This window comes from Scatophagus argus, chromosome 3 (assembly GCF_020382885.2).
Source record: "Scatophagus argus isolate fScaArg1 chromosome 3, fScaArg1.pri, whole genome shotgun sequence".
NCBI lineage: Eukaryota > Metazoa > Chordata > Actinopteri > Scatophagidae > Scatophagus > Scatophagus argus.
Genome location: NC_058495.1, coordinates 2562571 through 2587350, shown reverse-complemented (window position 1 = coordinate 2587350; position 24780 = coordinate 2562571). Strand labels below are relative to the sequence as shown.

The 24780-nt window shown below is 41.3% G+C and overlaps 5 protein-coding genes across 5 annotated transcripts; all 5 read left to right on the top strand.

Annotated features, from left to right (window-relative positions):
* Positions 1-973: 973 nt before the first annotated feature.
* LOC124057155 (transcription factor HES-4-B-like) lies at positions 974-2213 on the top strand. The gene is made up of 2 exons (XM_046385291.1): positions 974-1417; positions 1531-2213. Exons 1-2 carry the CDS (start codon positions 1295-1297, stop codon positions 1855-1857), a joined length of 450 nt encoding a protein of 149 aa, XP_046241247.1. The 5' UTR covers positions 974-1294; the 3' UTR covers positions 1858-2213.
* Positions 2214-8348: 6135 nt separating this feature from the next.
* LOC124057154 (transcription factor HES-4-B-like) lies at positions 8349-9397 on the top strand. Its single transcript, XM_046385289.1, has 2 exons — positions 8349-8483; positions 8597-9397. Exons 1-2 carry the CDS (start codon positions 8361-8363, stop codon positions 8921-8923), a joined length of 450 nt encoding a protein of 149 aa, XP_046241245.1. The 5' UTR covers positions 8349-8360; the 3' UTR covers positions 8924-9397.
* A 2570-nt stretch (positions 9398-11967) lies between these two features.
* LOC124057153 (enhancer of split mbeta protein-like) lies at positions 11968-12848 on the top strand. Its single transcript, XM_046385288.1, has 2 exons — positions 11968-12411; positions 12525-12848. The coding sequence occupies exons 1-2, from the start codon at positions 12289-12291 to the stop codon at positions 12846-12848; spliced, it is 447 nt and encodes a 148-aa protein (XP_046241244.1). The 5' UTR covers positions 11968-12288.
* A 5786-nt stretch (positions 12849-18634) lies between these two features.
* Positions 18635-19292, top strand: LOC124057152 (transcription factor HES-4-B-like). Its single transcript, XM_046385287.1, has 2 exons — positions 18635-18852; positions 18966-19292. The coding sequence occupies exons 1-2, from the start codon at positions 18730-18732 to the stop codon at positions 19290-19292; spliced, it is 450 nt and encodes a 149-aa protein (XP_046241243.1). The 5' UTR covers positions 18635-18729.
* Positions 19293-22626: 3334 nt separating this feature from the next.
* Positions 22627-24414, top strand: LOC124057151 (transcription factor HES-4-B-like). The gene is made up of 2 exons (XM_046385286.1): positions 22627-23031; positions 23145-24414. Exons 1-2 carry the CDS (start codon positions 22909-22911, stop codon positions 23469-23471), a joined length of 450 nt encoding a protein of 149 aa, XP_046241242.1. The 5' UTR covers positions 22627-22908; the 3' UTR covers positions 23472-24414.
* Positions 24415-24780: the final 366 nt, after the last annotated feature.

Genomic DNA, 24780 nt, shown 5'->3' with positions numbered 1-24780 from the left:
ACATGTTTACCTCAATGCAGTCAGATTGGTATAGATTCTCTCAACCCAACCGATCAAGGCACATGGCTTGTGAATTGGTGCTATATAAATAAACTGAACTGAATTTAATTTGAAATGTATTGAATGAAAGAATATTATGTCAGAAATATGTCATTTCTCTCCTGGTTTCCAATCTTCCCATTCTGCTTTCATATATCTTTGAAATTTGAATGTTTTAATAGTAAACTGTGAAAAACAAAAGGAAAACAAGCTTTCCTAGCCCTTATGAAAAAGGGTAACCTGAAATGTTATATTTGGACTTGAACATGCGCCCAGTCTCCGGAGAACAGAGTTTATTATGGTTAGACTATTCTCCAAAGGGATTTGGCACACTTCAGGAAGCAGCTGCCTCATCCTCCCACCCTCGTTGACAGAGCTCAGATAACATGTATTGACTGATATAAAGGAACAATTACAATTGGCTGATCAAAATGTACCACAGCGATTGGAAGCTGAGTCAGATAATTTGTACAAATATCTAGCTAAATCTTCATGATCAAAGTGTCAAGATAATTTCAAACTTCACAAAGTGTCAGAAACAGCCAATGGCATTCTTTCCCTCCAGATGGTTGGTGACGTCAGGCTCTGTTTGTACTAAAGCAGACGTCCAGTATCACTCACAAAAGCTCCATTCAAAGTCTTTTTGGTGTTCATTGACCACAGCATTCAGGGAGTCAGTGTGGGAAACTGAGAGCAACTTTCTACCCACACTGACCACAAGGCACAACTCAGAGGGCAGTGCTTCATCTGGACACCAGGATGACTGTTTTTCTCAAAGGTTTAAAAAAATGACCTTTTAATGGATCATGATGATCACACTCTTGTATAGACCTGATAAAACTGAGGTCCTAAACAAAGAATTCCACTGATTATTTAATTTAGCACCATGTAAGTCATACAGTATTCTTAACCAAAGAGGGACGAAACTGTCGGTGTCACACGTGTGTGATGTGATGCTGAGCGTGTGCTCAGTCACAGTCATTGATCCCAGCATCAGGCAGCAGATCTGCTCTCTCTACAGGGTCACCACTTTCCCACATTCACACAGAGCTCTGTGAGCTTCTCTCCATCACCCCCCCAGTCCTCCACCTGTTCCCCTGAGATCTAACCATTGTCCCCCAGGCCATCACACACTTCACGCTGCGGTATCCTCTATTGTCTCACCAGGCTCTGTGATTGGCTGAGACTGTGAGAAACTCCAGTCAGACCAAGACCCACACATTCATATGCAGATGTGGGACTATAAATAGGAGGGATGAAGCCAGCACAGAGCAGATTCTCTCTGCAGAGACCTCTACAGCACAGAGATCCACCCATGGCACCTACTATCACTGCAGCAATGACCAATTCTCAGGAGCATCTGACTCTGAACCACAAGGTAAACTGAAGATTCAAGAAGGTTTCAGTTTGGTTCATGACATGTTGTCTTTGTTCATGCTGACACTTTCCTCCTGAGTAAGTTTGTTCATGACTTTGTTCTTCCTTCTGCAGCTCAGAAAGCCTCTGGTGGAGAAGTTACGCAGGGAGCGAATCAACAGCAGCATTGAGCAGCTCAAGTCTCTGCTGGCTCCAGAGTTCCTCAAACAGCAGCCAGACTCCAAGCTGGAGAAAGCAGACATCCTGGAGATGACAGTTTGTGTCCTGCAACGACTGCAGCATCAACAGCAGAGAAGACTGATGAAGAACTTCAGCAAGCTGCAGTCTTCCTCTGAGAAACACCTGACAGATGCTGACTTCTCTCTTCTGAGCTCCACAGTCCACATCAGCATCACCAAAGACAAGAGTCCAGTCAGCAGCGCCCCCTGGAGGCCGTGGTAGACACCTCCAGCCTGGAGTCTCTCCTGGAAAAAGTCAGTTGTGAAACAAAGATGACTGGACTGAACTCTTTGAAATCTGATGGACTTGTTCTTCTGTATGTACAGAAGCTTGTATTTTGTGTGTGTTTTTCTCTGTCAAGATGACATTTCCTGAGGAAATGACAGCAACAATATCTTTCAAGTTAAGAAAGAGAACATCTTGTCATGCATGTTGCATGAACCAAATCTGATTGCATCAGCAATTCTTATTATACCTCAGTGTACTTCATGTATTGGTGGTACCTGCTATGGTAACATTTGCTATCTTTTGATTGTTATTGATGGTTGTGATCAACAACTTTAACTGTCTTTTTATGGACCTTTGGTCACTTTGGCATTTCTCTTATTTAAATGTCACTGATTGGTCAGAACTGATCTGTTGTAAGATCCAAATGTTTCTCTTTTTTTGAATGATGTTCTTATGTCACAATTTTCCTGTGATACTTTTATACTTTCATGATCATTTTGATCTAAAATCTTTATTGTCCTTTTTAAGGCTATTTTGTCCTCATGGACTTCTCCTCACGTTATGTGATTATTGAACTTTGATCTGTTTTTAGATCAATATGTTTCTCCTTTTACTTTAAAAGGTCTGTTTAATGTCACACTGTCACAGTTTTCCAGTGACAATGTCATTTCTACATGTTGAGAATGAGCTGAATTCAGTGCTTATTAAGAACAATGTGACCTGATTTCAGGTCAGTTTAACTATTTTTCCTTCTGTTCACTGTGTGCAAATGTTTTGCTATGTTTTCTAATCAAAAAGTGCTGTGTCCTCAAATGTTGTAAATGCTTTGTCTTTTATAAAGACAGCTGTTCCTTTACTCTGTCAGAGTACAGTGTGTCTTGTAGAAATCTACAAGTTGTTGTTGTGATGTACCATCACCTCTAGTTGGAGCTGACTTACTTGATGTGGCTCATTGTGCCTTGATGAATAAACAAACTTTGACAGCTGAAAATGTTCTGTCCTCATGTCATTGTTGTCGTGGCTACCATCTTGACTGTGATGAACCTGAAATTTTTCATTTCATTGATAGAGACCTCCATCATTGTTTTTACATATGATGGACAAATCATGATAAAGTCCAGCAAGCACAATAAATGTTCATCCAGAACAAACTTGTTTTGTCTCACGTACAACTAAAAAACTCACAGTGGGTGAGATGCAGGGTACACCCTAGACTGGTTGCCCGTCAATCACAGAGATGGCACACAAAGACAATCACTCACACTCACAACTTGGGTCAATACAGAGTAGAAGATTGACTGAATGTGCATGCTTTTGGAACTGTGAAAAAGTCATATTACCTGGAGAAAACCCACACAGGCAGAGAGAGAACATGCAAACTCAGCACAGAAGAGCCCAGACACAGACTTGAACCTGGGACTGTCTATTTGATTCCCATCATCTGTTAGACAGACAGACAGACCTTTTGATAACTGCTAACATTAGCATTCAACCACTTCTTAGCTAACATTACTGTTTGGCTTGGTTACACCAACTGCCCTTTACTTCAAGGCTAAAAATGTCCAAGATATGCATTAATATTTCATATCTCATTTACCCCTTTTCTATTGTATTGTGCAACACTATTAAATGGTAATGTTAGCTAGGAAGTGACTGAATGCTAAAGTCAGCAGTTTCTTGATGTCGTTATTGAGTTATCAAATACACTCACTTGCCACTTTATTAGGTACACCTTGCTAGTACCGAGCTGGACTCCCTTTTGCCTTCAGATCTGCCTTACCCCTTCGTGGCATAGATTCAACAAGGTACTGGAAACATTCCTCAAAGAATTTGGTCCATATTGATATGATAACATCACGCAGTTGCTGCAGATTTGTCGGCTGTACATCCATGATGCAAATCTCCCTTTCCACCACATCCCAAAGGTGCTCTATTGGATTGAGATCTGGTGACTGTGGAGTCCATTTGAGTACAGTGAACTCATTGTCATGTTCAAGAAACCAGTCTGAGATTAATCTCGCTTTATGACATGGCGCGTTATCCTGCTGGAAGCAGCCATCAGAAGATGGGTACACTGTGGTCATAAAGGGATGGACATGGTCAGCAACAATACTCAGGTAGGCTGTGGCGTTGCAACGATGCTCAATTGGTACTAAGGGGCCCAAAGGGTGCCAAGAAAATATCCCCCACACCATTACACCACCACCAGCCTGAACCGTTGATACAAGCCCGGATGGATCTATGCTTTCACGTTGTTGACGCCAAATTCTGACCCTACCATCCGAATGTTGCAGCAGAAATCAAAACTCATCAGACCAGGCAACGTTTTTCCAGTCTTCTGTTGTCCAAATTCGGTGAGCCTGTGCGAATTGTAGCCTCAGTTTCCTGTTCTTAGCTGACAGAAGTGGCACCTGGTGTGGTCATCTGCTGCTGTAGCCCATCTGCCTCAAGGTTCGACGTGTTGTGCGTTCAGAGATGCTCTTCTGCATACCTTGGTTGTAACAAGTGGTTATTTGAGTTACTGTCGCCTTTCTATCAGCTCGAACCAGTCTGGCCGTTCTCCTCTGACCTCTGGCATCAACAAGTTATTTTCGCCCACAGAACTGCCGCACACTGGATATTTTCTCTTTTTCGGCTGTGCGTGAAAATCCCAGTAGATCAGCACTTTCTGAAATACTCAGACCAGCCCTTCTGGCACCAACAACCATGCCATGTTCAAAGTCACTTAAATAACCTTTCTTCCCCATTTTGATGCGCGGTATTGTGGCAGCGCCACCAGAACAGCAGCCCCTACCCGGTGCACCGATAAAAAGGGGAGGGAAAGGAGGCCACGCTAACGGTGGGTGAGCCACCCCCGTCACAACCACCGCGTGCCAACACCGCAGGCGGGCCCAGGCAAGAGGACACGACAGCCCCACCGCATACACGCCGCCACAACGCACGCTGGATACCGGAGCACCACGGCACCCACGTTCACCACAGCTACTGCTGCAGGCCACCGCCGCACAAGGAGGAAGAAGAGAGGGAAAGCGCAGCCACCTGCCGGCTTAAATAGCTGCGGGGCCGCCCCACAATCAGCACACTGGAACCGTGGGACAGCGCCATACAGCGGTGGGGAGGAAACAACCCACCTGGCCACAGTATGAACCGCAGCAGATCGTCTTGACCATGTCTACATGCCTAAATGCATTGAGTTGCTACCATGTGATTGGTTGATTAGAAATTTGCGTTAACGAGCAGTTGGACAGGTGTGCCTAATAAAGTGGCCAGTGAGTGTATATCTGACCTTTTACCTTACCTAAGATTCTCTACGTTTACATGACTTGCAACCTGGCACACAGCACTATGACATTATTCACCCTGAGTGTGACATCAGAGGAAAATGGTTGCTGTGTGAAGATGGTTTATGGTGGGGTTATGGTGTGGGGAGTCATAAGTTACAAACACGGTTGCACTGATGACAATTTGAATGCATAGATACTGTGTCAAGATTAAGCCTACTGTCATGCAATTTATCTGCTGTCATTTTATCATGTTGCAGTATGATACTGCACAGCTTCGTGTTACAAAGATCCGTAAACGCTTCCTGAAAACTGAAACCTTAAAATCCAGCTCTTCCACAGGCCACAATAAACAACCTGATCAACTCAATATGAAGGAGATGTGTCACGCTGCCTTCTTTGTTTGGGATATCTGTAAGCAATAATGCACATCTGTAAACCTAGCGTAAAGTCTATAGTTCAGTGCCTAATAAGTGTCCTTCTTCATAATAAAAGTACACATTTTAGAGTGCCCTTCAATTATGGTCAGTCTAAAGCACACTTGTACAATAATCTGTAGCTGCGTAAAAAGGTTTTAATGAACAAACTCACTCAAAAAGGAATAGAAGCAAACCAAAGTTGTCTGGAAGTCCAAGTAGTGCAGTCCAAACAAAGAAAAAATCTAATAAAGGCAAACAAAACAGCTGGAGGTCCAAGTAGTAATTTTCCAAACTAATAAATAATCCACAGTAGAAAACACAGGGAACACAGGAATCTCAAGGAAACACAGGACACACTGGGAACTAAAGAGCTCACAGCACAAACAAGACAACTAACTGACTACAGGCAACACAGGATACACAGGAATGACAGGGAACAGGGAAATAGACATGATAACAAGGGACCACAGACAAACTGACTAAACATGCAAGGAGACTGCAGGCATACATAGACAATGAGGACTAGACACAGGTAAAAACAATCAGGGCAGGGCGAAAGATATATAAAGGAGGAAAAACAGACAAAGACAGGAAATGAAGAGTTAAACAGGACAAAACAGAGAAAATCTACAAAATTATAATAAGTAAACTGTACATAAACTCCAAATCCATTTATAATTACATTGTTTAACCATTTTGACATGCAACACCTGCCAGGTGGATGAACTCAACCAACATTTTAACAAATGTATCAGTCTTTTGTGTACATAAAAAGTCTTAAATCATCGATTTCAGCCTGTGAAAAACGGGAGCAAAGTGTTGCATTTATATTTTTACTGAGTGTAAACAAGAACCATCTCCATTTTCAAAGATAATTTTGCAGCAACATTCTCTTGCTATAGTTGTCAATTATTGGTGTTTCAATGCAAAAAGTTTAAAATGAATCATGTTCCTCTTCGAGGAGGTCACACTTTCTTTCTTCAGTGATGCATAATAAGACACACTTCTATTGTTGGTCCAGTGAAAACAGTGAAAAGACAAAGTGTGGGAAAGCAGAGGAAAGCTGCTCACAGAGCCCTGTGGGACAATAGATCCAGACCATTGACCTGAGGAGCCTGATGTTAAAAAGGAGCCTGGTACCAAAACTGGAAATTATTTGAAATCAGGCTTTTAGTTATATCTGTTCCGCTCAAATAAATTAGTGTGTCCACTTTAACAATGCTGCCATATCACATAGTGAGAGCAAACATTTTCTGCAGTGAAAAAGTCTACCAGTTACATTTACAAGTTAACCTGTTAAACTTGTTTATTTATAATAAACAAGTTCTGTAGTTAATGTCAGTTCATGTTATGTTTATCAGAATTACATCCTGAAGATATCTGGGCTTTAAACTTTGAACACGTGAAAGAGAAAATGGTTGAAATGCCAAAAGGGTGATTCACAAGGGGAAATATCCAGACCAATATGCTAATAGGAACACTGAGAGCAAACTAACATTGCTGGGTAACTGAAGACCACTAATCAGTTTAGACATGTAATGTTGTATACAGCATCCACTTGCTGCCATATTAATTAATATTAGAGTGGAAAAAAATGCATATTCATAGAATCTGAACTGATGTGCGCATGAGAACCTATTAAACAAATATGAAATTTTGCAATATTAATTACTTATGCATGTTCCTCAAATGTTTAATAAACTTGAAAAATTGTAAAATTGTTGCATAAAACACAAGTGCCCATTTAACGTTTCTGTGTTGTGTTTATTAGTTGTTTCCATAGGGTTCCCACATTGTCTGGACCAAACAGAAGGATTCCAAAAGAGTCCATTTGTAGAGGGCCACATGCCTGTTTTCTGCTAATGGATGGAGTGTGGGAAAACTTTGGAGGGCAGACTTGAGTGTGAACGACATCCGTCCCACCAGCAGCCAAATAATTCTCTAAGGGGATTTGGCACACTTCAGGAAACAGCTGTCTCCAGGAAACCTCCCACCCTCATCTGATATTTCCATGTAGTTGATGGTCAGTAATGAGACATGATCATCACTGCAGGGTTCAAAATGTCTTACAGTGGTTAGAAACTGAGGATATGAGATGACATGATTTGGTGATTCATTTTGGTGAAACTTTATCAAACATTGTCACTAAAATTTCAACTTTAACAAAGTGTCAGAGTCAGCCAATCGTGTCTGTTCCCTCCAGATGACTGATGATGTCATGATCTGTCTCTATAACAACACACAGCCAGCATCTGCCACTGAAGTCCCTTTGTGGTTCATTGACCATACAGGGAGTCAGTGTGGGAAACTGAGCTCTACTTGTTACTCACACTGACTACAAGGCACGTGTCAAAGACTCTGCTACATCTGGACAGCTACATGATTATTGTGCTGACGTTATTTGAAGTGCCTCAATGGGCATCACACTGTTCTCTGACATGTCACACTGTATTTTTGATTTTGGAAAACTGAAAAATAATTATGAAGCTGATGAAAGAAAATTAACTTCTTCAATGATTGAGTTAAATTAAAATGATTTCACCAACTATATTCAGGGTCACCACTTTCCCAGATTCACACAGAGCTCTGTGAGCTTCTCTCCATCACCCCCCCAGTCCTCCACCTGTTCCCCTGAGATCTAACCATTGTGCCCCAGGCCATCACACACTTCAACATACTGCTGCTCCACATGCCTGATTGTCTCACCAAGCTCTGTGATTGGCTGAGACTGTGAGAAACTGCAGTCAGACCAAGACCCACACATTCATATGCAGATGTGGGACTATAAATAGGAGGGATGAAGCCAGCACAGAGCAGATTCTCTCTGCAGAGACCTCTACAGCACAGAGATCCACCCATGGCACCTACTATCACTGCAGCAATGACCAATTCTCAGGAGCATCTGACTCTGAACCACAAGGTAAACTGAAGATTCAAGAAGGTTTCAGTTTGGCTCATGACATGTTGTCTTTGTTCATGCTGACACTTTCCTCCTGAATAAGTTTGTTCATGACTTTGTTCTTCCTTCTGCAGCTCAGAAAGCCTCTGGTGGAGAAGTTACGCAGGGAGCGAATCAACAGCAGCATTGAGCAGCTCAAGTCTCTGCTGGCTCCAGAGTTCCTCAAACAGCAGCCAGACTCCAAGCTGGAGAAAGCAGACATCCTGGAGATGACAGTTTGTGTCCTGCAACGACTGCAGCATCAACAGCAGAGAAGACTGATGAAGAACTTCAGCAAGCTGCAGTCTTCCTCTGAGAAACACCTGACAGATGCTGACTTCTCTCTTCTGAGCTCCACAGTCCACATCAGCATCACCAAAGACAAGAGTCCAGTCAGCAGCGCCCCCTGGAGGCCGTGGTAGACACCTCCAGCCTGGAGTCTCTCCTGGAAAAAGTCAGTTGTGAAACAAAGATGACTGGACTGAACTCTTTGAAATCTGATGGACTTGTTCTTCTGTATGTACAGAAGCTTGTATTTTGTGTGTGTTTTTCTCTGTCAAGATGACATTTCCTGAGGAAATGACAGCAACAATATCTTTCAAGTTAAGAAAGAGAACATCTTGTCATGCATGTTGCATGAACCAAATCTGATTGCATCAGCAATTCTTATTATACCTCAGTGTACTTCATGTATTGGTGGTACCTGCTATGGTAACATTTGCTATCTTTTGATTGTTATTGATGGTTGTGATCAACAACTTTAACTGTCTTTTTATGGACCTTTGGTCACTATGGCATTTCTCTTATTTAAATGTCACTGATTGGTCAGAACTGATCTGTTGTAAGATCCAAATGTTTATCTTTTTTTGAATGATGTTCTTATGTCACAATTTTCCTGTGATACTTTTATACTTTTATTTATGATCATTTTGATCTAAAATCTTTATTGTCCTTTTTAAGGTTATTTTGTCCTCATGGACTTCTCCTCACATTATGTGATTATTGAACTTTGATCTGTTTTTAGATCAATATGTTTCTCCTTTTACTTTAAAAGGTCTGTTTAATGTCACACTGTCACAGTTTTCCAGTGACAATGTCATTTCTACATGTTGAGAATGAGCTGAATTCAGTGCTTATTAAGAACAATGTGACCTGATTTCAGGTCAGTTTAACTATTTTTCCTTCTGTTCACTGTGTGCAAATGTTTTGCTATGTTTTCTAATCAAAAAGTGCTGTGTCCTCAAATGTTGTAAATGCTTTGTCTTTTATAAAGACAGCTGTTCCTTTACTCTGTCAGAGTACAGTGTGTCTTGTAGAAATCTACAAGTTGTTGTTGTGATGTACCATCACCTCTAGTTGGAGCTGACTTACTTGATGTGGCTCATTGTGCCTTGATGAATAAACAAACTGTGACAGCTGAAAATGTTCTGTCCTCATGTCATTGTTGTCATGGCTACCATCTTGACTGTGATGAACCTGAGATTTTTTCATTTCATTGATAGAGACCTCCATCATTGTTGCAGTTAGTTTTTGGTGTCTCAGTGTAAAAAATTTAAAATTAATCACGTTCCTCTTCGAGGAGGTCACACCTTGTTTCTTAAGTGATGCATAAAAAGACAATTCAATTTCAGTTCAATTTATCTATATAGCACCTTATACAGTCAAAATTGTCTCTAGGTGCTTTACAGAGACCCAGAGCCTGAACCCCCAAGCAAGCAGACAGTGGCAAGGAAAAACTCCCCTTTAACAGGAAGAAACCTTGAGCAGGACCCGACTCACAAGGGAGAACCATCCTGCTGATTGTCGGCTCGGTGAAGGGGGGGAAGAAGAGGTAGACAGGACAGAGAGGATGAAAGATAAAGAGAAAGAAACATACATGCAACAAACATCATAAATCACAAAGGACAAACATGACAGGTTGTTATAATTGGAATTCTGAAGACTATGTATTGTATGTATTTGTTTTTTAGCTGATATATTATTTAAGTTAGTTATAATAGCACTACATAGAAGAACAACATGGGCAGATGTTGACAGGAGACACTGGGTTTGTCAGAGGGCCGGATGCAGTCAACATGTAGATCTGGACACACTTCTATTGTTTGTCCAATGAAAGGACAGAGTGTGGGAAACCAGAGGAAAGTCACTCACAGAGCTGTGTGGGACAATAGATCCAGACCTTTGACCTGAGGAACCTCACATTAAAAAGGAGCGTGGTACCAAAACTGAATCTTCTGAACCTGTTTAAAGTCACATGTAAAATTCTAAATGTTTCTTCTTTTGATAAAACCATCTCCATCAAATTGACATATATAACAATGTATTCATTTCGCTGCCCAGCAGATTCATTATCTAACTTTCTGCTGGTGGAGAAACCAGGAAATAGTAATCATTCTGTAGAATTTATAACGCAAGATTTTAGGATTGATTTACCTCACTAACATGTGAGGCGTTATGATATTTCATTTTTAAACACAAGATCCTGGAAAGCAGAAAAGTGGTCAGTGTTGGTAACACAAGGCTCAGTGTTTCGCTGAAAGAATATGACTAAAACCAGCTATCACATGTTGACCTCATTGTACACTGGTTATGTGGAATAAGTGATTTTTCCGATGCTTTCTAATCCTCCCACTTTTGGCTTTACATATGTTTGAAATTAAAAGTTTAGGAGCAGTAGAGTCTAGAAAAGAAAAAAGACCAAAAAGATGAAAAACCATAATGAGCTCTAATAAAAACGAGTATCCTGAAACGTTGTATTTGGACTTGAACATGTGCCCAAATGTTTTTGAATGAGCAAAGTGTGGGAAAACACTGGAGAACAGAGTTTATTATGGTTAGACTATTCTCCAAAGGGATTTGGCACACTTCAGGAAGCAGCTGCCTCATCCTCCCACCCTCGTTGACAGAGCTCAGATAACATGTATTGACTGATATAAAGGAACAATTACAATTGGCTGATCAAAATGTACCACAGCGATTGGAAGCTGAGTCAGATAATTTGTACAAATATCTAGCTAAATCTTCATGATCAAAGTGTCAAGATAATTTCAAACTTCACAAAGTGTCAGAAACAGCCAATGGCATTCTTTCCCTCCAGATGGTTGGTGACGTCAGGCTCTGTTTGTACTAAAGCAGACGTCCAGTATCACTCACAAAAGCTCCATTCAAAGTCTTTTTGGTGTTCATTGACCACAGCATTCAGGGAGTCAGTGTGGGAAACTGAGAGCAACTTTCTACCCACACTGACCACAAGGCACAACTCAGAGGGCAGTGCTTCATCTGGACACCAGGATGACTGTTTTCCTCAAAGGTTTAAAAAAATGACCTTTTAATGGATCATGATGATCACACTCTTGTATAGACCTGATAAAACTGAGGTCCTAAACAAAGAATTCCACTGATTATTTAATTTAGCACCATGTAAGTCATACAGTATTCTTAACCAAAGAGGGACGAAACTGTCGGTGTCACACGTGTGTGATGTGATGCTGAGCGTGTGCTCAGTCACAGTCATTGATCCCAGCATCAGGCAGCAGATCTGCTCTCTCTACAGGGTCACCACTTTCCCACATTCACACAGAGCTCTGTGAGCTTCTCTCCATCACCCCCCCAGTCCTCCACCTGTTCCCCTGAGATCTAACCATTGTCCCCCAGGCCATCACACACTTCACGCTGCGATATCCTCTATTGTCTCACCAAGCTCTGTGATTGGCTGAGAGTGTGAGAAACTCCAGTCAGACCAAGACCCACACATTCATATGGAGATGTGGGACTATAAATAGGAGGGATGAAGCCAGCACAGAGCAGATTCTCTCTGCAGAGACCTCTACAGCACAGAGATCCACCCATGGCACCTACTATCACTGCAGCAATGACCAATGCTCAGGAGCATCTGACTCTGAACCACAAGGTAAACTGAAGATTCAAGAAGGTTTCAGTTTGGTTCATGACATGTTGTCTTTGTTCATGCTGACACTTTCCTCCTGAATAAGTTTGTTCATGACTTTGTTCTTCCTTCTGCAGCTCAGAAAGCCTCTGGTGGAGAAGTTACGCAGGGAGCGAATCAACAGCAGCATTGAGCAGCTCAAGTCTCTGCTGGCTCCAGAGTTCCTCAAACAGCAGCCAGACTCCAAGCTGGAGAAAGCAGACATCCTGGAGATGACAGTTTGTGTCCTGCAACGACTGCAGCATCAACAGCAGAGAAGACTGATGAAGAACTTCAGCAAGCTGCAGTCTTCCTCTGAGAAACACCTGACAGATGCTGACTTCTCTCTTCTGAGCTCCACAGTCCACATCAGCATCACCAAAGACAAGAGTCCAGTCAGCAGCGCCCCCTGGAGGCCGTAGTAGACACCTCCAGCCTGGAGTCTCTCCTGGAAAAAGTCAGTTGTGAAACAAAGATGACTGGACTGAACTCTTTGAAATCTGATGGACTTGTTCTTCTGTATGTACAGAAGCTTGTATTTTGTGTGTGTTTTTCTCTGTCAAGATGACATTTCCTGAGGAAATGACAGCAACAATATCTTTCAAGTTAAGAAAGAGAACATCTTGTCATGCATGTTGCATGAACCAAATCTGATTGCATCAGCAATTCTTATTATACCTCAGTGTACTTCATGTATTGGTGGTACCTGCTATGGTAACATTTGTCATCTTTTGATTGTTATTGATGGTTGTGATCAACAACTTTAACTGTCTTTTTATGGACCTTTGGTCACCATGGCATTTCTCTTATTTAAATGTCACTGATTGGTCAGAACTGATCTGTTGTAAGATCCAAATGTTTATCCCTTTTTGAACGATTTTCTTATGTCACAATTTTCCTGTGATACTTTTATACTTTTATGATCATTTTGATCTAAAATCTTTATTGCCCTTTTTAAGGCTATTTTGTCCTCATGGACTTCTCCTCACGTTATGTGATTATTGAACTTTGATCTGTTTTTAGATCAATATGTTTCTCCTTTTACTTTAAAAGGTCTGTTTAATGTCACACTGTCACAGTTTTCCAGTGACAATGTCATTTCTACATGTTGAGAATGAGCTGAATTCAGTGCTTATTAAGAACAATGTGACCTGATTTCAGGTCAGTTTAACTATTTTTCCTTCTGTTCACTGTGTGCAAATGTTTTGCTATGTTTTCTAATCAAAAAGTGCTGTGTCCTCAAATGTTGTAAATGCTTTGTCTTTTATAAAGACAGCTGTTCCTTTACTCTGTCAGAGTACAGTGTGTCTTGTAGAAATCTACAAGTTGTTGTTGTGATGTACCATCACCTCTAGTTGGAGCTGACCTACTTGATGTGGCTCATTGTGCCTTGATGAATAAACAAACTGTGACAGCTGAAAATGTTCTGTCCTCATGTCGTTGTTGTCGTGGCTACCATCTTGACTGTGATGAACCTAAAATTTTTCATTTCATTGATAGAGACCTCCATCATTGTTTCTACATTTGATGGACAAATCATGATAAAGTCCAGCAAGCACAATAAATGTTCATTCAGAACAAACTTGTTTTGTCTCACGTACAACTAAGCAGTGGGGATGCAACAGCTTTGCCCCGTTTGCTCACAAGTTGCATTAACAGATTTCAGACTTTTTTATGGACAAAAGACTTATCTCTCGGATTTTAATCATATCCATCCATCCATCCTCATATCCATCCATCACATGGGGGCTGGAGCATATCCCAACTCACAGTGGGTGAGATGCAGGGTACACCCTAGACTGGTTGCCCGTCAATCACAGAGATGGCACACAAAGACAATCACTCACACTCACAACTTGGGTCAATACAGAGTAGAAGATTGACTGAATGTGCATGCTTTTGGAACTGTGAAAAAGTCATATTACCTGGAGAAAACCCACACAGGCAGAGGGAGAACATGCAAACTCAGCACAGAAGAGCCCAGACACAGACTTGAACCTGGGACTGTCTATTTGATTCCCATCATCTGTTAGACAGACAGACAGACCTTTTGATAACTGCTAACATTAGCATTCAACCACTTCTTAGCTAACATTACTGTTTGGCTTGGTTACACCAACTGCCCTTTACTTCAAGGCTAAAAATGTCCAAGATATGCATTAATATTTCATATCTCATTTACCCCTTTTCTATTGTATTGTGCAATACTATTAAATGGTAATGTTAGCTAGGAAGTGACTGAATGCTAAAGTTAGCAGTTTCTTGATGTAGGTATTGAGTTATCAAATATATCTGACCTTTTACCTTAGATTCCCTACGTTTATATGACTTGCAACCTGGCACACAGCACTATGACATTATTCACCCTGAGTGTGACGTCAGAGGAAAATGGCTGCTGTGTGAAGATGGTTTATGGTGGGGTTATGGTGTGGGGAGTCATAAGCTACAAACACGGTTGCACTGTTGACAATTTGAACGCATAGATTAAGCCTATTGTCGTGGAATTCATCTGCTGCCATCATCAACTCAATATGAAGGAGATGTGTCATGCTGCCTTCTTTGTTTGGGATATTTGTAAGCAAAAAATGCACATCTGTAAACCTAGTAACGTAAAATCTATATTTCAGTGTCTAATAAGTGTCCTTCTTCATTATAAAAGTACACATTTTAGAGTGGCTTTTAATTATGGCCAGTCTGAAGCACACTTGTACAATAATGTGTTAAGAGTTACAAAATGGAGCACCAAATGAGGGTAAGGTGAACAAAAAACTAGTTTCTCAGATGGAAGATCTGGGAGCAAGAAATCAGGCAGGCCGACACCTTCTCCTGGTATCGGCAGGTATTGGCAGGTATTGGCCAGCCTGCCAACTGAGGATCAGGGCTTGGAGGTGGTGTCAGCCGGGCCACCAACTGGAAGCCAGGAGCAGGAGCAGGTTTTGGATGAACTGGTAACTAAAGACCAGAAACAGGAGCAGGTATCATCTGAGCCTCCGACTAAGAACCAGGAGCATTGATTGATCAGCCGGGACGTTGACTGAAGACAAGACAAGATGACAGCCTCTCTGTGGTGCTGGGCTGCTCAGGATCACTGGGTAGCAGAAGCTCTGGAGGCCATGGAGCCCCCATGGCACTGGGCGGCAGCAGGACCGCCACGGCGCTGGGTGGAGACAAAGTCAGAATGCAGGGCGACTCAGGGGTTGGAAGGAGACTAGAGAGCCTGTGGCTAGCCAACTGGGAAGCAGGCTGGAGGCTAGCCCACTCTGGAGCTTGAGCTGATGGGGGTCTAGCAGGTTGGTGGCGAGCTGACTGGAAAGCAGGTTGGAGGTGAACCCTTTCTGGACCTGGAGACGACAGGAGGCAAACTGGTGCAGGGGGAGGTTGTATGGAAGCAACTGAACCTTTGAGAATGAAGAGTTTCTGCAATGAGTCTGAGACCTGGGAGGCCATTTTCCATTGACTGTCCATTAAAGTCTGAAGCATCTGAACTAATAAAATAGTCCGGTTAGTGAGCAACGGATGTATTTGAAATATTTCCAGAACGGTAGGGTCCATGTTGTAGTCAGTTCGTACTGTTCAGAGTTACAAAATAGTGGACCAAATGTGCAAGCACAGACACAAGGGTAAGATGAACAAAAGGTTTTAATGAATAAACTCACTCAAAAAAGTATAGAAGCAAACTAACGTCAGCTGGGAGTGCAGTCCAAACAAAAAAGTCAGCTGGGAGTGCAGTCCAAACAAAAAAAAATCTAATAAAGGCAAACAAAACAGCTGGAGGTCCAAGTAGTAATTTTCAGAACTAATAAATAATCCACAGTAGAAAACACAGGGAACACAGGAATCTCAAGGAAACACAGGACACACTGGGAACTAAAGAGCTCACAGCACAAACAAGACAACTAACTGACTACAGGCAACACAGGATACACAGGGAACAGGGAAATAGACATGATAACAAGGGACCACAGACAAACTGACTAAACATGCAAGGAGACTGCAGGCATACATAGACAATGAGGACTAGACACAGGTAAAAACAATCAGGGCAGGGCGAAAGATATATAAAGGAGGAAAAACAGACAAAGACAGGAAATGAAGAGTTAAACAGGACAAAACAGAGAAAATCTACAAAATTATAGTAAGTAAACTGTACATAAACTCCAAATCCATTTATAATCACATTGTTTAACCATTTTGACATGCAACACCTGCCAGGTGGATGAACTCAACCAACATTTTAACAAATGTATCAGTCTTTTGTGTACATAAAAAGTCTTAAATCATCGATTTCAGCCTGTGAAAAACGGGAGCAAAGTGTTGCATTTATATTTTTACTGAGTGTAAACAAGAACCATCTCCATTTTCAAAGATAATTTTGCAGCAACATTCTCTTGCTATAGTTGTCAATTATTGGTGTTTCAATGCAAAAAGTTTAAAATGAATCATGTTCCTCTTCGCGGAGGTCACACTTTCTTTCTTCAGTGATGCATAATAAGACACACTTCTATTGTTGGTCCAGTGAAAGCAGTGAAAAGACAAAGTGTGGGAAAGCAGAGGAAAGCTGCTCACAGAGCCCTGTGGGACAATAGATCCAGACCATTGACCTGAGGAGCCTGATGTTAAAAAGGAGCCTGGTACCAAAAGTGGAAATTATTTGAAATCAGGCTTTTAGTTATATCTGTTCCGCTCAAATAAATTAGTGTGTCCACTTTAACAATGCTGCCATATCACATAGTGAGAGCAAACATTTTCTGCAGTGAAAAAGTCTACCAGTTACATTTACAAGTTAACCTGTTAAACTTGTTTATTTATAATAAACAAGTTCTGTAGTTAATGTCAGTTCATGTCATGTTTATCAGAATTACATCCTGAAGATATTTGGGCTTTAAACTTTGAACACGTGAAAGAGAAAATGGTTGAAATGCCAAAAGGGTGATTCACAGGGGGAAATATCCAGACCAATATGCTAATAGGAACACTGAGAGCAAACTAACATTGCTGGGTAACTGAAGACCACTAATCAGTTTAGACATGTAATGTTGTATACAGCATCCACTTGCTGCCATATTAATTAATATTAGAGTGGAAAAAAATGCATATTCATAGAATCTGAACTGATGTGCACATGAGAACCTATTAAACAAATATGAAATTTTGCAAAATTAATTACTTATGCATGTTCCTCAAATGTTTAATAAACTTGAAAAATTGTTGAAAAATTGTAAAATTGTTGCATAAAACACAAGTGCCCATTTAACGTTTCTGTGTTGTGTTTATTAGTTGTTTCCATAGGGTTCCCACATTGTCTGGACCAAACAGAAGGATTCCAAAAGAGTCCATTTGTAGAGGGCCACATGCCTGTTTTCTGCTAATGGATGGAGTGTGGGAAAACTTTGGAGGGCAGACTTGAGTGTGAACGACATCCGTCCCACCAGCAGCCAAATAATTCTCTAAGGGGATTTGGCACACTTCAGGAAACAGCTGTCTCCAGGAAACCTCCCACCCTCATCTGATATTTCCATGTAGTTGATGGTCAGTAATGAGACATGATCATCACTGCAGGGTTCAAAATGTCTTACAGTGGTTAGAAACTGAGGATTTGAGATGACATGATTTGGTGATTCATTTTGGTGAAACTTTATCAAACATTGTCACTAAAATTTCAACTTTAACAAAGTGTCAGAGTCAGCCAATCGTGTCTGTTCCCTCCAGATGGCTGATGATGTCATGATCTGTCTCTATAACAACACACAGCCAGCATCTGCCACTGAAGTCCCTTTGTGGTTCATTGACCATACAGGGAGTCAGTGTGGGAAACTGAGCTCTACTTGTTACTCACACTGACTACAAGGCACGTGTCAAAGACTCTGCTACATCTGGACAGCTACATGATTATTGTGCTGACGTTATTTGAAGTGCCTCAATGGGCATCACACTGTTCTCTGACATGTCACACTGTATTTTTGATTTTGGAAAACTGAAAAATAATTATGAAGCTGATGAAAGAAAATGAACTTCTTCAATGATTGAGTTAAATTAAAATGATTTCACCAACTATATTCAGGGTCACCACTTTCCCACATTCACACAGAGCTCTGTGAGCTTCTCTCCATCACCCCCCCAGTCCTCCACCTGTTCCCCTGAGATCTAACCATTGTGCCCCAGGCCATCACACACTTCAACATACTGCTGCTCCACATGCCTGATTGTCTCACCAGGCTCTGTGATTGGCTGAGACTGTGAGAAACTCCAGTCAGACCAAGACCCACACATTCATATGGAGATGTGGGACTATAAATAGGAGGGATGAAGCCAGCACAGAGCAGATTCTCTCTGCAGAGACCTCTACAGCACAGAGATCCACCCATGGCACCTACTATCACTGCAGCAATGACCAATTCTCAGGAGCATCTGACTCTGAACCACAAGGTAAACTGAAGATTCAAGAAGGTTTCAGTTTGGTTCATGACATGTTGTCTTTGTTCATGCTGACACTTTCCTCCTGAATAAGTTTGTTCATGACTTTGTTCTTCCTTCTGCAGCTCAGAAAGCCTGTGGTGGAGAAGTTACGCAGGGAGCGAATCAACAGCAGCATTGAGCAGCTCAAGTCTCTGCTGGCTCCAGAGTTCCTCAAACAGCAGCCAGACTCCAAGCTGGAGAAAGCAGACATCCTGGAGATGACAGTTTGTGTCCTGCAACGACTGCAGCATCAACAGCAGAGAAGACTGATGAAGAACTTCAGCAAGCTGCAGTCTTCCTCTGAGAAACACCTGACAGATGCTGACTTCTCTCTTCTGAGCTCCACAGTCCACATCAGCATCACCAAAGACAAGAGTCCAGTAAGCAGCGCCCCCTGGAGGCCGTGGTAGACACCTCCAGCCTGGAGTCTCTCCTGGAAATAGTCAGTTGTGAAACAAAGATGACTGGACTGAACTCTTTGAAATCTGATGGACTTGTTCTTCTGTATGTACAGAAGCTTGTATTTTGTGTGTGTTTTTCTCTGTCCAAGATGACATTTCCTGAGGAAATGACAGCAACAATATCTTTCAAGTTAAGAAAGAGAACATCTTGTCATGCATGTTGCATGAACCAAATCTGATTGCATCAGCAATTCTTATTATACCTCAGTGTACTTCATGTATTGGTGGTACCTGCTATGGTAACATTTGCTATCTTTTGATTGTTATTGATGGTTGTGATCAACAACTTTAACTGTCTTTTTATGGACCTTTGGTCACTATGGCATTTCTCTTATTTAAATGTCACTGATTGGTCAGAACTGATCTGTTGTAAGATCCAAATGTTTATCTTTTTTTGAATGATGTTCTTATGTCACAATTTTCCTGTGATACTTTTATACTTTCATGATCATTTTGATCTAAAATCTTTATTGTCCTTTTTAGGGCTATTTTGTCCTCATGGACTTCTCCTCACATTATGTGATTATTGAACTTTGATCTGTTTTTAGATCAATATGTTTCTCCTTTTACTTTAAAAGGTCTGTTTAATGTCACACTGTCACAGTTTTCCAGTGACAATGTCATTTCTACATGTTGAGAATGAGCTGAATTCAGTGCTTATTAAGAACAATGTGACCTGATTTCAGGTCAGTTTAACTATTTTTCCTTCTGTTCACTGTGTGCAAATGTTTTGCTATGTTTTCTAATCAAAAAGTGCTGTGTCCTCAAATGTTGTAAATGCTTTGTCTTTTATAAAGACAGCTGTTCCTTTACTCTGTCAGAGTACAGTGTGTCTTGTAGAAATCTACAAGTTGTTGTTGTGATGTACCATCACCTCTAGTTGGAGCTGACTTACTTGATGTGGCTCATTGTGCCTTGATGAATAAACAAACTGTGACAGCTGAAAATGTTCTGTCCTCATGTCATTGTTGTCATGGCTACCATCTTGACTGTGATGAACCTGAGATTTTTTTCATTTCATTGATAGAGACCTCCATCATTGTTTCTACATTTGATGGACAAATCAAGTTAAAATTTAGCACATACAGCAAAAGCCTGTTGAGACTCACTCTAAGCAGAACACATTTTAACCTGCTTAATTTAAGACTTTTGATATTAGGTCACCCTGTTTATATGGAATAAGCCAAGTCCACAAACCAATAGGAGACACTTTCCAGTTCAAAGACCAGGAGCTGCAGCATCTTGGTGGTGTTGCAGTCAGTTTTTGGTGTCTCCGTGTAAAAAGTTTAAAATCATTAGAATAATTTCACTCTTTGAGGAGGTCACACCTTGTTTCCTAAGTGATGCATAACAACACACACTTCTATTGTCTGTCCAGTGAAAGGACAGAGTGTGGGAAACCAGAGGAAAGTCACTCACAGAGCCCTGTGGGACAATAGATCCAGACCTTTGACCTGAGGAACCTCACATTGAAAAGGAGCCTGACTGGTCCATGTACGCTTGTCATGATCAAAGAATTTTACATTTTGATACAATACTAATATTGAAAAAGATACTCTACAACTCTTTTGATACCACAGCAAAAAGGGGGGAACCTCTTCCTCCCCCCCTGCATCAATTTTTTTCTTTCTTTTAGCTAACAAGCAGCACTCATTGTTGGTACAGAAGAAGTCACTGAACACATACCAACACATCTGTGATAATGTTAATAACAGTGCAACCTGGAGTTGATGTTTTGTGATATTTTTTAACGCTTTGTTACATTCAGCACTAACAGGATGTCAGAACATGTTAAACATGACAAATCCAAGAATCAGTAGTTTTACTGGCTTTCTGTCTGTGTGTCATCCCATCAGTCAGTTATTTCACTGACTCGTGTGTTTTCCTGTTTCCATATTCAATAGGCCGCATTATGTTATATACTTATATACATAATGACATGTCAACATGGATTCTTTCCCATTTTCAATACCACAGCAAAAAGACAGTCATCAGGCATCAACTGTGCGCAGGCCTTGCTCTTATTGAATGATTTTTCAGCATTTAGCAAAATCTTGGAGAGCGTGGAAAGTTATAACCCATCAGAACAAGAGTAGGGGTGGATCATCCATATTGGTATACTGGGAAGGTGTAACCAAGGGACTCATGAAAGTCTCTTCCTCAGAGGGTTCCTGAGGTCCCTTCTCATTTTACTGGTATCAAGCGTGACATCTACCAAAGTGCAGGTTCTGGTTTGGCCAAAATCACACTGTGTGTGCTGTGCAGTGTGTAGCCTTGGGATGGATAGACTTTCTTTATCCAAAGTCTTCTTGAGTACACAAAATGCTATTAGACATTCCACCTTGATGTTCAAAGTCTTACCCAGCACACAGCAGTAATATTTTAGAATTTCTTGATGAATTAATTATTTCTTGGTGTGCAATGTTACATATTAATTTTCACAAATCTCTTAAGAACCCATTTCTCATGTTGATGGTTAAGTTTTTCTCTGGGGGCCCAAACCCTCTGCCTTGACAACACACACTGCTTGTATAGAGTATTCCCAAAGAGTCCATTTGTAGAGGGCCACATGCCTGTTTTCTGCTAATGGATGGAGTGTGGGAAAACTTTGGAGGGCAGACTTGAGTGTGAACGACATCCGTCCCACCAGCAGCCAAATAATTCTCTAAGGGGATTTGGCACACTTCAGGAAACAGCTGTCTCCAGGAAACCTCCCACCCTCATCTGATATTTCCATGTAGTTGATGGTCAGTAATGAGACATGATCATCACTGCAGGGTTCAAATTGTCTTACAGTGGTTAGAAACTGAGGATATGAGATGACATGATTTGGTAAAATTCCAACTTTAACAAAGTGTCAGAATCAGCCAATCGTGTCTGTTCCCTCCAGATGGCTGATGATGTCATGATCTGTCTCTATAACAACACACAGCCAGCATCTGCCACTGAAGTCCCTTTGTGGTTCATTGACCATACAGGGAGTCAGTGTGGGAAACTGAGCTCTACTTGTTACTCACACTGACTACAAGGCACGTGTCAAAGACTCTGCTACATCTGGACAGCTACATGATTATTGTGCTGACGTTATTTGAAGTGCCTCAATGGGCATCACACTGTTCTCTGACATGTCACACTGTATTTTTGATTTTGGAAAACTGAAAAATAATTATGAAGCTGATGAAAGAAAATGAACTTCTTAAATGATTGAGTTAAATTAAAATGATTTCATCAACTATATTTAAAGCCTGAGACAAAAAGCAAAAAAAGTTCACAGTCACAGTCATTGATCCCAGCATCAGGCAGCAGATCTGCTCTCTCTACAGGGTCACCACTTTCCCACATTCACACAGAGCTCTGTGAGCTTCTCTCCATCACCCCCCCAGTCCTCCACCTGTTCCCCTGAGATCTAACCATTGTCCCCCAGGCCATCACACACTTCAACATACTGCTGCTCCACATGCCTGATTGTCTCACCAGGCTCTGTGATTGGCTGAGACTGTGAGAAACTCCAGTCAGACCAAGACCCACACATTCATATGCAGATGTGGGACTATAAATAGGAGGGATGAAGCCAGCACAGAGCAGATTCTCTCTGCAGAGACCTCTACAGCACAGAGATCCACCCATGGCACCTACTATCACTGCAGCAATGACCAATTCTCAGGAGCATCTGACTCTGAACCACAAGGTAAACTGAAGATTCAAGAAGGTTTCAGTTTGGTTCATGACATGTTGTCTTTGTTCATGCTGACACTTTCCTCCTGAATAAGTTTGTTCATGACTTTGTTCTTCCTTCTGCAGCTCAGAAAGCCTCTGGTGGAGAAGTTACGCAGGGAGCGAATCAACAGCAGCATTGAGCAGCTCAAGTCTCTGCTGGCTCCAGAGTTCCTCAAACAGCAGCCAGACTCCAAGCTGGAGAAAGCAGACATCCTGGAGATGACAGTTTGTGTCCTGCAACGACTGCAGCATCAACAGCAGAGAAGACTGATGAAGAACTTCAGCAAGCTGCAGTCTTCCTCTGAGAAACACCTGACAGATGCTGACTTCTCTCTTCTGAGCTCCACAGTCCACATCAGCATCACCAAAGACAAGAGTCCAGTCAGCAGCGCCCCCTGGAGGCCGTGGTAGACACCTCCAGCCTGGAGTCTCTCCTGGAAAAAGTCAGTTGTGAAACAAAGATGACTGGACTGAACTCTTTGAAATCTGATGGACTTGTTCTTCTGTATGTACAGAAGCTTGTATTTTGTGTGTGTTTTTCTCTGTCCAAGATGACATTTCCTGAGGAAATGACAGCAACAATATCTTTCAAGTTAAGAAAGAGAACATCTTGTCATGCATGTTGCATGAACCAAATCTGATTGCATCAGCAATTCTTATTATACCTCAGTGTACTTCATGTATTGGTGGTACCTGCTATGGTAACATTTGCTATCTTTTGATTGTTATTGATGGTTGTGATCAACAACTTTAACTGTCTTTTTATGGACCTTTGGTCACTATGGCATTTCTCTTATTTAAATGTCACTGATTGGTCAGAACTGATCTGTTGTAAGATCCAAATGTTTATCTTTTTTTGAATGATGTTCTTATGTCACAATTTTCCTGTGATACTTTTATACTTTTATGATCATTTTGATCTAAAATCTTTATTGTCCTTTTTAAGGCTATTTTGTCCTCATGGACTTCTCCTCACATTATGTGATTATTGAACTTTGATCTGTTTTTAGATCAATATGTTTCTCCTTTTACTTTAAAAGGTCTGTTTAATGTCACACTGTCACAGTTTTCCAGTGACAATGTCATTTCTACATGTTGAGAATGAGCTGAATTCAGTGCTTATTAAGAACAATGTGACCTGATTTCAGGTCAGTTTAACTATTTTTCCTTCTGTTCACTGTGTGCAAATGTTTTGCTATGTTTTCTAATCAAAAAGTGCTGTGTCCTCAAATGTTGTAAATGCTTTGTCTTTTATAAAGACAGCTGTTCCTTTACTCTGTCAGAGTACAGTGTGTCTTGTAGAAATCTACAAGTTGTTGTTGTGATGTACCATCACCTCTAGTTGGAGCTGACTTACTTGATGTGGCTCATTGTGCCTTGATGAATAAACAAACTGTGACAGCTGAAAATGTTCTGTCCTCATGTCATTGTTGTCATGGCTACCATCTTGACTGTGATGAACCTGAGATTTTTTCATTTCATTGGTAGAGGCCGCCATCATTGTTTCTACATTTTATGGACAAATCAAGTTAAAATTTTTGCTATTTTCAAGTGCCTGATCATGATGAAACATCCATCCATCCATTTTCTATACCGCTTTTCCGTCAGGGTCGTGGGGGAGCTGGAGCCTATCCCAGCTGACTACGGGCGAGAGGCGGGGTTCACCCTGGACTGGTCGCCAGTCAATCGCAGGGCCAACACACAAAGACAAACAACCACA

Coding starts and splice junctions, on each gene's coding strand:
- LOC124057155 (XM_046385291.1), top strand. CDS start 1,295: ATGAAGCCAGCACAGAGCAGATTCTCTCTGCAGAGACCTCTACAGCAC. Junction 1,418..1,530: donor ATCTGACTCTGAACCACAAG/GTAAACTGAAGA, acceptor TTCCTTCTGCAG/CTCAGAAAGCCTCTGGTGGA.
- LOC124057152 (XM_046385287.1), top strand. CDS start 18,730: ATGAAGCCAGCACAGAGCAGATTCTCTCTGCAGAGACCTCTACAGCAC. Junction 18,853..18,965: donor ATCTGACTCTGAACCACAAG/GTAAACTGAAGA, acceptor TTCCTTCTGCAG/CTCAGAAAGCCTGTGGTGGA.
- LOC124057154 (XM_046385289.1), top strand. CDS start 8,361: ATGAAGCCAGCACAGAGCAGATTCTCTCTGCAGAGACCTCTACAGCAC. Junction 8,484..8,596: donor ATCTGACTCTGAACCACAAG/GTAAACTGAAGA, acceptor TTCCTTCTGCAG/CTCAGAAAGCCTCTGGTGGA.
- LOC124057153 (XM_046385288.1), top strand. CDS start 12,289: ATGAAGCCAGCACAGAGCAGATTCTCTCTGCAGAGACCTCTACAGCAC. Junction 12,412..12,524: donor ATCTGACTCTGAACCACAAG/GTAAACTGAAGA, acceptor TTCCTTCTGCAG/CTCAGAAAGCCTCTGGTGGA.
- LOC124057151 (XM_046385286.1), top strand. CDS start 22,909: ATGAAGCCAGCACAGAGCAGATTCTCTCTGCAGAGACCTCTACAGCAC. Junction 23,032..23,144: donor ATCTGACTCTGAACCACAAG/GTAAACTGAAGA, acceptor TTCCTTCTGCAG/CTCAGAAAGCCTCTGGTGGA.